The 14,398-nt window shown below is 38.8% G+C and overlaps 1 protein-coding gene across 1 annotated transcript; it reads left to right on the top strand.

The window, feature by feature from the left end:
- Positions 1-5: 5 nt before the first annotated feature.
- Positions 6-4,591, top strand: ufd1l (ubiquitin recognition factor in ER associated degradation 1). The gene is made up of 12 exons (XM_037680274.1): positions 6-110; positions 330-465; positions 696-728; positions 830-951; positions 1,224-1,354; positions 1,447-1,519; positions 1,600-1,668; positions 1,758-1,826; positions 1,903-1,953; positions 2,209-2,297; positions 3,867-3,951; positions 4,140-4,591. Exons 1-12 carry the CDS (start codon positions 108-110, stop codon positions 4,212-4,214), a joined length of 936 nt encoding a protein of 311 aa, XP_037536202.1. The 5' UTR covers positions 6-107; the 3' UTR covers positions 4,215-4,591.
- The last annotated feature ends 9,807 nt before the right edge of the window (positions 4,592-14,398 follow it).

Raw genomic sequence — 14,398 nt, 5'->3', positions numbered from 1 at the left:
TTCATGTTTACACTTCCGTGATAAGAGGACCACAGAAGACGCCAAAGCGTATCCTTACAGGCATTTTTAATCCGGTGTTTTCACAAACAAAGACCTAAACTGTCAATATGGTAAGAACTGTTAAACCACTGTTGACTCTGGACAACATTTTGTTTTGGAATAAATCGTCGCGGTAGTTAAAGTAGCTAAGCTAACGGCTAACAACAACAGAGCATACTGCGCTGTCATGGTCGTGAAAGTTTATCTTGTTGATTCCAGTCTTCACAAAACTATTTAAAAATGATTTCGTCGAATGTCATGAATATATTGTGCTTTCTCCACCCCCGCAGTTTTCCTTCCACCATGTTTTCGACCACCCTATGGCCCGAGGTTTTCAGAGCCGATTTTCCACTCAGTACCGCTGTTATTCGGTGTCTATGCTCGCTGGACCCAACGACCGCTCCGATGTAGAGAAAGGAGGCAAAAGTGAGTCCTGTAAAAAAATAAACAATGTAAATCGCTTCAGTGTTCCGTTTTGTTTGTAGGTAAAACCACTTGTAAAGATAACAAAAAATAGTTTGTATTTCTGAAAAATTACACATCAAATATGATCTAGTTCTCCCGTGTTTCTTGGACATTTGTCATTATTAATTCTAACAGAACACAAAGGATAAAATTTAATGCCCAAGATATTAATGTCTTTTTTTTTCTCTCAGTAATAATGCCCCCTTCTGCTCTTGATCAGCTCAGTAAGTGCAATTAAAAATTATTTTTATTTTATTTTTTTTTATGTTTTGCACACACAATCTCTGTGATTCTCATTAATTTTCTTTTGTTTTTTTCTGAACAGGCAGGCTTAACATCACCTATCCTATGCTTTTCAAGCTGACCAACAAGAACTCAGACAGAATGACACACTGTGGCGTCCTGGAGTTTGTAGCAGATGAGGGAATCTGTTACCTTCCACACTGGGTCAGAAACAATACATATTGATTTTAAATAAGATTGTGAATTATCTACTTTCATTAGTGGTGGAGAACTGACAAATTTTTCACATGTGTCAAATAATAAATGATTTATGCAAACAGTAGTAGTATTTGTTTTATCTAATGGTCAGAAAAGGATTTAATAGAAATGTTGGATTGAATACTTCATAAAAATATGTAACTTCTGAATGTACATGATATTTAACTTTATATTGTAGAGTAAATACTTATGATTATTTTTTTCCTGTTTTGTTGCAGATGATGCAGAACCTCCTCCTTGAAGAGGGGGGTCTGGTTCAAGTGGAAAGTGTAAACCTCATGGTGGCAACCTATTCCAAGTTCCAGCCCCAAAGTCCTGATTTCCTAGACATTACAAATCCCAAAGCAGTGTAAGAAAAATCATCTTGATAAGTTTGTTAAACCTAATTTTAACATTACATTTAATTGATGCGCTCACAGAAGTAACTTTTTTTTTTTTTAGACTGGAGAATGCACTGAGAAACTTTGCATGCTTGACAACTGGAGATGTCATAGCTATAAACTACAATGAGAAGGTAAGAGTTTATTCATGCAGTCTTTTTAAAATAGTTTTTATTGTGTAATTTAGTTAATGGGATCTGTGTTTTTGTAAAAGATCTATGAGCTGCGAGTTATGGAAACCAAACCAGACAAAGCCGTATCCATCATCGAGTGTGATATGAATGTAAGACACTTTTAATCTCACAGACAAAAGTAAACCGTTCTTTGCCATCACTATTCCGGGTAAAGGTTGTGAATGTATGTGTTCCTTAGGTGGATTTTGATGCGCCTTTGGGTTACAAGGAGCCTGAGCGACGATCTCAGAACCAAGAAGAACCAACAGTAATATCCCATCTATGACAGTACAGACACATGTTATGCTGCAAAGTATAAAGTGATTAAACTCATTGCTTGGCAGGAGGATGATGGAGACACCAGCAGTTATGCTGACATGGACACAGGATTCAGAGTAAGTGCTTATTGCTACAACTTTGAGACCCAAAACGTTCCCCACACCAGTGATTACTGTTGGTACTGGAATGAATGTGTTTGCTGTTTTTCTTTCAGCTGAGCTCTTCTTCAGGAGTTGCCCCTGCAAGCGATCTCACATAAAATGTTTGGCAATTGCTTTACAGCAAATGTCCTTCCTGGCACAACCTGGACTCAAACCAGCAGGTGTCAATACAACTTCTGAAATATATATATATTTTTCTCTAATACTCAGGCTTTTACCGGCTCTGGAAATCGCTTGGATGGTAAAACAAAAGGTATTGAGCCCAGCCCTACTCCTCTTGCTCCAAGTGACATCAAAAGGTGAGCAGATGTTTAGCATTTAGTTGTGCAGATGTTAACATTCAGAGTTTTGAAAGCTCTGCAATCATATAGAGTCTGTGCTTAGGATATATTTGTTATTTTAGAACATTTAAAACTTAGTTGAGAAAAATTGTAAAGGAAGATGAGGAGGGGGGGAAAAGGACAGACTAGGACAGAGATTAGGAATAACTTGCTTTCTGACCTTGCAACCACTGTGAACATTATTGTTTATGATGAAAAGTTTACCTCAAGCCAAGATACAAATATTAGTTACTATATTTTTAAAGAATAAAGTTCTATGATTAGTTCTCTGCATTTAACCCTTCACACGTGAGATACACCCAGGTGGGTCAGTGGGCGGCTGTGTGAGCGCCCAGGGAGCAATTAGGGATTAGGTGTCTTGCTCAAGGACACCACGGCATGTGGGCATGGCAGGGAGTTGAACTTGCGACTTTCTGGTCCCAAGTAGGCCTGTCGCGATAAACAAGAAATCAATTAAACGCATGATAAATGAAAATTATCAACCTCATTTTCATTTTTTGGCTTTATAGTTTCTTCATGTCTCTCTTTCTACTGAAGACACTGGATGACAAAAGGCTCAACTCCGGTGCTCTTCACAAAATCGCGTTTTTGGATCGTTAAAAGCAGCTAAGCTGAGAAGCTAAGCTACAAGCTAAGCTAACAAGCTGACCTCAAGGGGGGGGGGGGGGGGACCTCCGTCTTGTCGAAGCTCCAAAATTCACAGTTGAAACCCGTGCCTTCATGTAAAAAGTTGTTTTTCTCTGCGAAAGGAAGCTGAGAACTTGTTTAATGTTTTTTTTTTTTTATTAAAAACTTTGAGCGACAAATGTTATGTTAAAAAGTTAAAACCACACAGCGCGTCCGCCATTTTTAGGACTAAAAAGAAGGAAGGAGAGACTTCCCATGTCACGTCAAGGGACCTCCTTCCCATTTTTCTTAGAGACACGCTGCTCGCTCCCTCACTATCCATCCTTTATCCAGTGGTCAAACAAAGGTACTACACTCAAAACAAATTAACCAACACATCTTCTTAAATTTGACAGTGATTACAATTATTGTCAAATTTCAAACAACGTTATCGTTTTTCGCAATAATTTGAGACAGTCGCTCAGCAAAATTTGTTATGACAGGCCAAGTCCAAAGTCCCCTGCCCTACCTCTACACCATCTCAGCCCCATTTATATCTACTTTAGGTAAAACTTCTCATGGAGGACTGGATTGTACTCGTCTCAAATCAATGCAATAATTTTGCACAAAATAACTCCGTATCACTTGAGTCAAAACGCTGCATTTGCATAAAAATGGAAGCAAACATGTTTTAATGGTGTTAATTATTTAAATGTGCTTATGCCATCACACTGCATTTTTACAATAATTAATGTCATTTAGTTGTAGCATCTCGGAGTACAACTGGAGCAGCAAGCAGTTCGTGGACATTCTTCTTAAGTCATTCTTTAACTCCAAACTTTGACCTGACTCAGCTGAATTTTCTATTATTTCTTGTTTAAATACGTTTTCAGTGGTTTGTCTAATGTACTTTCCCCTCAGAGGCATTCCAAACTACGAATTCAAAGTTGGCCGGATCACCTTCATCAGAAACTCCAGGCCTCAGCCCAGAAAGAACATAGAAGAAGTAAGTTGTGTAAATCATTTTTATCTATGTTGTTTGTTTTACTTGTACATCATTAAATCCCTGCAGATAATTGTTTACTTCAACTCCATTCTGTAAATCAGCACTTAGGTTGTTTGTGATGTTTAATTAGTAAATATTCCACCTAGATTATTCTAGATTCACTTCTAAATGTTTTTCTTTTCTCTCAGGATGACACCGTGAACCGATTTATTGCCTTTTCTGGACAAGGACAGTCGCTACGCAAGAAGGGCAGAAAGCCTTGAAGAGTTATAAACAGGGTTTGGCTTTTGGGACATATTTAACAGCAAAGTAAAAATTGCCTTCAAAGGCACTTGGAATTGCCTTTGTATCTGTTTGAAGTGGGTACTTTGCTGATAACGTTTGTTTTAAAAATGATCTTTGACAGTAATATTTACTCTGATGAAGCTACACTGCTTGAGTACTGTCGGGTATCATTTGTATTCAGAGGTCCAGGCTGCCTGATCGGAGCCAAAACAAACAGGCTGTTTCACCAACACATACGTTAGTGTGAAGATTATTGTTGTTAAATTTGAATTATTTGATCATCTTTTTTTTTTTTTCAAAATGGTTGAATTTAGCCAAAATAAACCTTTTCCAAAATCTTATTACCATATATCAGAGCAAAAGTACTTTTGTTTCATTAATGTTAGAAAAACTCTTTAAGTTTGGATGTTTTTATAGGTTGACATGAATACTTTGCAACAATTTTTTCTTTGTTAATTTACAAATAAAGGATTATGTTTTGAAACTGCCTTGATTTGAAAATTTTATGCCATATCAACAAAATATGTGTGTGTGTGCTGTAGTCCCTCGTTTATCGCGGTGGATCTGTACCCTGAAGCCCCACGATAAGTGGAAAAAACACAAAGAAGGAATAGTAGTACAAGTAGTAAGTAGTTTAGTGTGTATATATAGTATATACTATAGTATACTAGTTTTAGTATATACTGTATGCATGTTTGTGTGTATATATATATATATATATCTAGATGAGCACAGAATGTCTTGATTTCCCTGTTTATGGCAAGCCATTTTAACATACAATCGATTAGTCTGACAATCTGTAGTTACATTCTAGATATCTAAAAATGAGTTTATATTTTTTATATTTTGATATCTGTATTTACATTCTGACTAGTCAGAGTGGCATTTTTAGATATCTTGAATTAAGAAACTGTGCGTAGGCCCCCCAGGCTGCCTGTTCAGTTTCCTGCATAGATTCTGGCGGATTTTCTCTGACTCTGAAGACAAAGTGACAGATAGAACCAACAATACTGACGGATCACAAAGATATCACAATTAAAATAGATTTAAATACTGACAGACTGGGTCAGAATAAAGATTACTGGGAATTAAATGACTCCTTATTAAAAAATGAAGACTTTTAAATTGAATTAATTAGACTAATTTAAAAAGCGGTGCACTGCAAAACGTGCTTGTTGTAGTCATTAATCCTGACTTCTTCATTTTGTTAAAAAAAAAAAACAAAGCACAAATTATTTTATTCATTTTTGTTAGGTCAAATTGTGGTATATAACACTCCTGAGTTAAAATGTTCCTGATCGATTTGAATTTATTATTATTTATTGATTGTGTCTTTCAGCATCAAATGGTCAAAAATGTTTACCGTTTAAATAAGGATAAAAAAAAATTCAGGCAAACTGATGAACTTTAAGCCTTTTCGGTTACAGACTATAAACACTGTTAATAATCTTTGTTGTAAGTTGAGCTACATTTCTTGTTTAATGTTAATAAGGACACAATGTTATGCAGCGGTGCACTTTAACAATTTTAATCACAAATGATACTATTTACAGGTGCATGTGTTAAACGATATTATTATGATATTAATGATAAATACCTCTTAAATTATCAGCACACCACTTCCACACAACTAGATTATTGGCACTAATATGGGACCACACCTAAACAAAGCTGTTATCTTCTTCACCAATCAGGGGAGAGAACATTCACCCCTTCCAAAAATTATCTGTCAGAGAAAAGCTCACCTGGATGAGCAGATCTCTGGGTGATCCACTACGCAACGTGGATTCACCGTACATAATTTCGCTGAATAAATTTGAGTCACTCAAATGGGTGTGTTTTACCTTCCTGCTATTTTGACTGAAGGTACACATTTTTTATTTTTTTATTTTAAAGGAAAAGAAAACACGGGAGCTCAAACTCCTCACGGATATAAAACAAACAAAAAAAAAAAGCAATTTACACAAATGTTCATACAGACTGTCAAATTTTACCTTTAGTATAAAATGCATATATAATTTACCACAATGCACTGCGGCATGGATGCGCAAAAAAGCTAACCCAAATATCTCACAAACTTTATCAATTCATTCTCTTAAAGCAGACCAGCAGCACAACAGAGCTCAGATTACATCAATCCAGCCTGAACAGCACCAGAAAACTGTGAGATTTACATACGAGATTTAGAGAAATTAATAAAATCTCAACTCTGAATGTTTTTTAAACTAGCTTGACGTCACTTCCTGTCTTCTCTCAAACTGCAGTAATGCTGCTGCTGCCACCTGCTGTTCAGAAGTAAATACAACATGTATCAGAAGTTACTCCACAACAAAATGAACCAAAAACTAGCAGAAGGTCAGACTAACTAGTTCAGATGTTGTTGAAGTCCAGATGTATCCTGATGACAACATTTGAAAATTCAGAGGATCCAGAAACACACTTATCCACACCTGTACAGCCTGGGAATGGAATGTTAATGTTGTCCCTCCTTTTCTGTACCGTGTGGAAGAGCTGGAGTGGTGAAATCACCATCATGCTTCAAACACTTCAGTTTCTCAGCACTGTGCAAATGTGTAAACTCTGCTAATTTCAGCCTAATTAACTTCTTTCTACTAATTTCAGCTTGTTGTGCTCTTTTCAGCCTATTTCTGCTAGTCTAACTTATCAGAGTCAGAGATTCTTTATTGTCGCTCGCACCTGACGTGGTACATGTGGTGGAACGAAATTATGTACACAGGGTCCCAGTTACGTCCAACAATAAAATGTAAAAGAAAAACAATGATAACATCTAAGATATAAACTAAGAAAAACATCAACTAAATATACACTAAGCAGTAATAGCATAAAAACACTACGTCGAACATCAGCACAAACATGAACATGAGTCTGTGTGAGCAGATGAGCACGCATGAACGCATCAACATTGAAACAGATCAGCAGCAACATTGAAACAGATCAGCAGCAACATGAAACAGATCAGCAGCAACATGATGTGATTGTTTCACAGTGATTATTCTGGTTAGAGATTCATGAGTCTAACTGCGTCAGGGTAGAAGCTGTTCCTCAGTCGTGTTAGTCATTTCAGCAAGCTGTTTTATGATATTAGCTTTTTCAGCTAATTCCAGATTTTTTGCACTCATTTCAACTTTTTTCTGCCTAATTCAGCAAAAATGTGTTCTCCACTTTTCTCTGGTAGTTTAAGCTTCTTTCTGCCTTTTCAGCTACTTTTCAGCTTTTTTTTTTTTTAGCTAATTTCCTCATTTCCTCTGCTTATTTAAACATAATTCAGCAATTATGTGTTCTTTCAGTTTTGTTCTGTTAATTTAGGCTTGTTCTTCCATTTCAGTTATATTTCAGGTGTTTTTCAGCAAGTTTTCAGCAATAAGCATTCACACTGAATTTTGCAGGAAATGCAATTTCTTTAGTTGAATATTAAAACACGCGTATACAGTAATGTTGACAGAACATTATATTATTCATCTTTATCTGGTGAGAATAAACATAACCCCAGGTTCCTTTTCAGTGATGAAAAATCCTGTCTATGTTGATTCTTGTGTACTTACAACTATAAGCAGTGATGACTTTATGAGATTCTTTATAAATAAAATTGTTTCAATTAGGGAAAACTTTCAAACCTACATTCGCCAGTGGTTCTGTGTCAAATGAGACAACTTTAAAAATGTCAGTAGAACCTGATTTATGTTTGGATTGTTTTTATCCTGTTGAGCTCTGAAATGTCAAAAATAATAGCTTCATCCAAACCATCCACATGCCTGCTAGATCCCATCCAGGCTATTTAAAGACGTATTTCCCTTGATTAATAACCACGTCTTGGATCTGCTTAATTTGTCTCTAATAAATGGTTTAAGATTGCTGTAATTAAACCTTTACTTAAGAAACATAAACTTGACTCAGGAATCATAACCAACTATAGACCTATATCTAATTTAACTTTCATCTCAAAAATTCTAGAGAACATAGTTGCTGGTCAGTTACATGATCATCTGCAAAGAAATAATCTGTTTCAGGAGTTTCTATCAAGGTTTAGAGCTCACCACAGCACTGAATCTGCACTGGTGAAAGTTACTAATAATATTCTCACGGCCTCTGACAATGGATTTGTGTCTACACTGGTCCTGTTAGACCTCAGTGCTGCAGTTGATCACAATATTCTACTACAGAGACCTGAGTTTGATATTGGAATTACAGGAACGGCTCTAAATTGGTTTCAGTCATATCTATCTGATAGATTCCAATTTGTAAATGTAAATAAGGAAGCTTCATCATACACCAAAGTTAATCATGGTGTTCCTCAGGGTTCAGTGCTTGGACCAATACGCTTTACCTTCTGTATGCTTACATTAAATAAAGTTATTAAAAAGCATGGGATAATTTTTCATTGTTATGCTGATGATACAGTTATATTTGTCCATGAAACCCAATTAATATATTCAGCTACTTAAACTTCAAGCATGTCTTAAAGACATAAATACCTGGATGACCGTTAATGTTCTGCTTTTGAACACAGACGAGACTGAGGTTTTTGTTTTTGGACCTGATCATCTTGGGAATCATTTTTTCAGCCTTTCATCCTCCTTGGATGGCATAAATCTGGCCTCCAGCTCTAATGTAAAAAATCTTGGTGTTATTTTTGATCAGGACATGTCTTTTAGCCCTCACAATAAAAATGTTACTAGAACCACCACCTTCCACCTGCGTAATATCGCTAAAATTAGAAACATCTTATTTAAAAAATGATGCAGAAAAACTGGTTTGTGCATTTGTCACGTTTGGACTATTGTAATGGTTTATCCAAATACTTCTTTAAAACACTGTCAGTTAATCCAAAATGCTGATGCCAGAGTCTCAACTGGAGTTAGTAGGAGAGATCATATCTGCGGCCAGATCGGTTTGGATTATTTGGACCCAAGTGCAACTCTACGCCCAGGGGGGGGCGCGTACCACTATTTGAGAAGGACCAGGACTTTTCAGTACTTATGGGGGCACTTTTTTCTAAATCCAATCACAGCAGAACCAAAAGAACTAGGATCAAAACAGGGCGTCTACATCTGCCTCACATTTTAGCTGACATTTATGAAGGTGTCACAAGTTGAACATAACTCAATAATTTCTATTGAGAAATATTGTCAGCATACTGATCAAATTTAAAAAATATCACACTAATATTGATACATAATATTTTAAAATATTTTATTTTAAACAAATGTTCAGGATCCACACCACGACTCCACAGGACTGAACGCAGTGGAGACCTCTGCTGGAGAATGGCTCTTACCACATGCTTGATTGACAAAAGTAAAAGTTTTTATAAGCTCACCATGACAGACATTACTACATAGACGGTATTTTACACAGGTCATTCAAGAAATATCTTGATGCATAAAGAGATGTAAATATTAAAATTATTTTTACTGTAAATAGGGGAGAATGCAGAAGCAGTCACCCCTTACAAAAATTTAAGAACCAGGGATCAACCCACCTGAATGAGTTAATCCCCGGGTGAACCACGGTCGCAAAGTGGTATCACTGATTGACAACAATGGAATTATCGGACCTGTAGCGTGGAGTTGTCGCTAAACGGCATGTGTTTTACACTCCTGCCCTTTTGACTGACGGTGCACATAAAATAGACGAGAAAACATCGGAGCTCAGCTCTTAACGTTTTTGTCTCGAAATAAAAGTTTACACAAAGGTTCACTTAGATAGACTGTTAAACTTCAATTCCTTCACACATCCTAATTTACCACAATGCAATGCGGCATCGATGCACAAAAGCTAACCCAAATAACTCACAAACTTCACCAATTCATTCCCCTAAAGCGGACCAGCAACACAAGTGAACTTAGATTAGATCAATTTAGACTGAACGGCATCAGAAAACTATGAGACTTACATCCGAGATTTAGAGAAATTAATAAAAAAATCAACTCAAAAGTGGGTTTTTTTTTTTTGCTAGCGGTGACGTCACTTCCTGTCTTCTCTCAGACTGCAGTAGTGCTGCTGCTGCTGCCACCTGCTGTTCAGAGATTCAGTTTCTTTATTGTTCTCACCACATGAGTGGTGGAACGAAATTGTGTACACAGGGTCCCAGTAACAACAACAATAAAATGTAAAAGAAAAACAGTAATAAGAACTAAGACATGAACTAAGAAAAACATAAACTAAATATACACTAAGCACTAGTAGTATAAAACAATGGACACAATACATCGGGCAGCAGCATGAACATGAGTCTGTGTGAGCAGATGAACAAGAATGAACACAGCAACATGAAATAAATCAGCAGCATGATATGATTCTTCACAGTGATTATTCTGGTTAGACATTCATGAGTCTAACAGCTTCAGGGTAGAAGCTGTTCCTCAGTGGTTCTACACTTAATGCTCCTTAACTTCCTTCCAGAGGGGAGCGGGGATAAAAGTGTGTGTGTGTTGGGTGAGGGGGTCTTTCGTGATGCAGGTGGCCCTCTTCCTGCATCTGGAGGTGTAAATGTGATGATGGGGAGACTGACTCCAACAGGAGTGCTCCAGCTGAGGTTGTCATTCATGTGCACACCCAAGTACTTGTAGCTGGATACCACTTCCACTGCATATCCTCTTATATTATATTATACCTCTGTGGTCCACACTGCACTCAACCACCTGGAGCAGAAAAACTCTTACGTCCGTATGCTCTTTGTGGACTTCACATCTGCCTTCAACACCATGATCCCCCAAACCCTGATGGACAAACTATCCACACTAGGACTAAGCCCCTCCATCTGCAACTGGGTACTAGACTTTTTAACAAACAGACCACAGTTAGTGAGGATCCACAACCTCTCCTCCTCCACCATAACCCTCAGCACTGGCTCTCCTCAGGGATGTGTGTTGAGCCCCCTTCTGTTTACTCTGCTCACATATGATTGTGCAGCTACCCATCCAGGCTGTCACATTGTAAAGTTTGCAGATGATACAGCGGTGGTGGGATGCATCACAAACAATGATGAGTCCAGCTACAGGCAAGAGGTGGAACACCTGGAGAGCTGGTGCAGAAAGAATAACCTTCACATCAATGTGAAGAAGACAAAGGAGATGATTGTGGACTTCAGAAGGAACAAAAACATCTACACCCCCCTGAACATAAGAGGATCTGCGGTGGAAGTGGTCTCCAGCTACAAGTACTTGGGTGTACACATGAATGACAACCTCAGCTGGAGCAACAACACCACCAGCCTGATCAAGAAAGCTCATCAGAGACTCTACTTCCTCAGACGGCTGAGGCGAGCTGGTCTGGGAAGCTCAGTCCTCACCTCCTTCTACAGGTGTGCAGTGGAGAGCATCCTGTGCTCGAGCATCAATGTGTGGCATGGAGGCTGCACAGCTGCAGAAAGAAAAGCTTTGCAGAGAGTGGTGAAGGCTGCACAGAAATCTGTTGGAATCAGTCTCCCCACCATCACAGACATCTACACCTCCAGATGCAGGAAGAGGGCCACCTGCATCATGAAGGACCCCACCCACCCAGCACACACACTTTTTGTCCCACTCCCCTCAGGAAGGAGGTTAAGGAGCATTAAGTGTAGAACCACTAGACTGAGGAACAGCTTCTACCCTGAGGCTGTTAGACTCATGAATCTCTAACTAGAATAATCACTGTGAAAAACCATATCATGTTGCTGCTGATCTGTTTCATGTTGCTGCTGATCTGTTTCAATGTTGATGTGTTCATGCGTGCACATCTGCTCACAGACTCATGTTCATGTTTGTGCTGATGTTCAATGTTTTTATGTTATGAGTGCTTAGTGTATATTTAGTTGATGTTTTTCTTAGTTCATATCTTAGATCTTATTACTGTTTTTCTTATACATTTTATTGTTGGATGTAACTGGGACCCTGTGTACATAATTTCGCTCCACCACATGTACCACATGAGGTGCGAATGACAATAAAGAAACTCTGACTCTGACTCTGATATTCAGGGGGGTGTAGGTGGGTTTGTTCCTTCTGAAGTCCACGGCCATCTCCTTCCTCTTCTTCACATTGATATGAAGGTTATTCTCCTTGCACCAGCTCTCCAGGTGTTCCACCTCCTGCCTGTAGCTGGACTCATCGTTGTTTGTGATGCATCCAACCACCGCTGTATCATCTGCAAACTTTACAATGTGACAGCCTGGATGGGTAGCTGCACAGTCATACATGGACAGAGTGAACAGGAGAGGGCTCAGCACACATCCCTGAGGGGAGTCAGTACTGGGGGTTATGGTGAAGGAGGGGAAGTTGTAGATCCTCACAGACTGTGGTATGTTTGTTAAGAAGTCTATTACCCAGTTGCAAATGGAGGGGCTTAGTCCTGGTGTGAGCAGTTTGTCCATCAGGGTTTGGGGGATCATGGTATTGAAGGCAGACGTGAAGTCCACAAAGAGTATACGGATGTAGGAGTCCTTCTGCTCCAGGTGGGTGAGAGCAGTGTGGACCACAGAGGAGATGGTGTCCTCTGTTGATCAATTCTTGCAGTATGCATACTGGTGAGGGTCCTCGTTGATGTTTGATTTGATGTGGGTCATGACCAGTTTTTCAAAGCATTTAGCAACTGTTGGGGTGAGGGCCACTGGCTGGTAGTCATTCAGACCAGCCACTGTAGAGCTCTTTGGGACTGGGATGATGGTGGAGGTCTTCAGACAGGTGGGAACTGTTACCAGTGTGAGTGAGGAGTTAAAGATGTCGGCCAGCACGTTGCAGAGCTGATCGGCACATTCTTTCAGCACCTTCCCGTGGATGTCGTCTGGGTCGGTTGCTTTGGGAGGTTAATCCTCCTGAAAGAAGTAAACACAACATCTGAAGTTAAACACGACTGCTACTCCACATCCAAAGTGAACTCAGCAGAGGAGACTTCAGATGGACCAAAAACTAACAGAAGGTCAGACTAACTACAGATGTTGTTGAAGTCCAGATGTATCTTTCTGACAACATTTTGGAAACACACTTATCCACATCTTGCCTTGAAATGAAATGTTAATGTTGTTGGAAGAGTTATCTCCACAACACGAGATGAAATCACCAACATGCTGCAAAACCTTCAGTTTCTCAGCACTGAACAAACGTGTTTACTCTGTGCTGTCCCCTCAACAAGTACACACACTTTAATGTGAACTTTGACCTCTCTAAGGGATTTTAAACAATTGTTAAGTTCAATGCAAAAATCACTGCAGACATCCATCCATCCATTATCTTTACCCGCTTATTCCATTTTGGGTCACGGGGGTCGCCGGTTCCCACGAGGGGCGGGGTACACCCTGGACGGGTCGCAAGTCCATCACAAGGCCACATAGAGACAAACCACCATTCACTCTCTCACTCACACCTAGAGACAATTTAGAGTTACCAATCAGCCTAACATGCATGTTTTTGGTCTGTGGGAGGAAACTGGAGTACCCTGAGAAAACCCACGCATGCACGGACAGAACATGCAAACTCCACCCTGGAAGACAGATTTTTGAGCGGGAAAACCTCGAGTTTATCTGGCAACGCTGTCAGTCAGTCTGCTCTGGAGGAGTCCTTCAGTGCTGCAGGACTATCCAGGTACAGAGGGAGGAAATGTGGAGCTTCAAGTGGCGTTATAACTGTTGCAGTTAACTGTTGAAATTAATACATATGGTTATGAAATAAGTAACAAAACAAATGCATGCTTCAACACAGGGTTGCACGAGTTCAGTTTGGAGTAAATGTATCACTATAATAATCTCACATGGGCAAAAAAAAAAAAACTTTTTTCAAGTAAGGTTTCCTAAAGAATTGTTCGTTTAAAGTGGATTACATAGACTAGTTGTTACAGATTACACAGAGCATTGGTAATAAAATAACAACAGTGAACTCTGTAAAATATTTACAGGAAAAGATAGTGTAAAATAACAATATCTTAAAAAACATTATCAGTGTTAAAAAGATATTAAATAATGTGTTCTAAGAGGTTTATGATTTTCTTGTGTGAGTTCTAACATTATGTTCACATACTCTGTAGAAGACCGTTAAAACATTCAGGATGAGAACTACACTCGGTTATTGATATTCAACAGTAAGAGGGGGTGCACCGGTCCTGGAGATACTGCAATACCAGGTCGATGCGTGGAGTGGACGGAGCAAGCCCCTATTCCATCTCCCTGTTC

The sequence above is a fragment of the Nematolebias whitei genome, chromosome 8, assembly GCF_014905685.2.
Source record: "Nematolebias whitei isolate Nwh7 chromosome 8, NemWhi1, whole genome shotgun sequence".
NCBI classification, from domain to species: Eukaryota; Metazoa; Chordata; class Actinopteri; order Cyprinodontiformes; family Rivulidae; genus Nematolebias; species Nematolebias whitei.
This window is presented reverse-complemented; position numbering and strand designations above follow the sequence as displayed.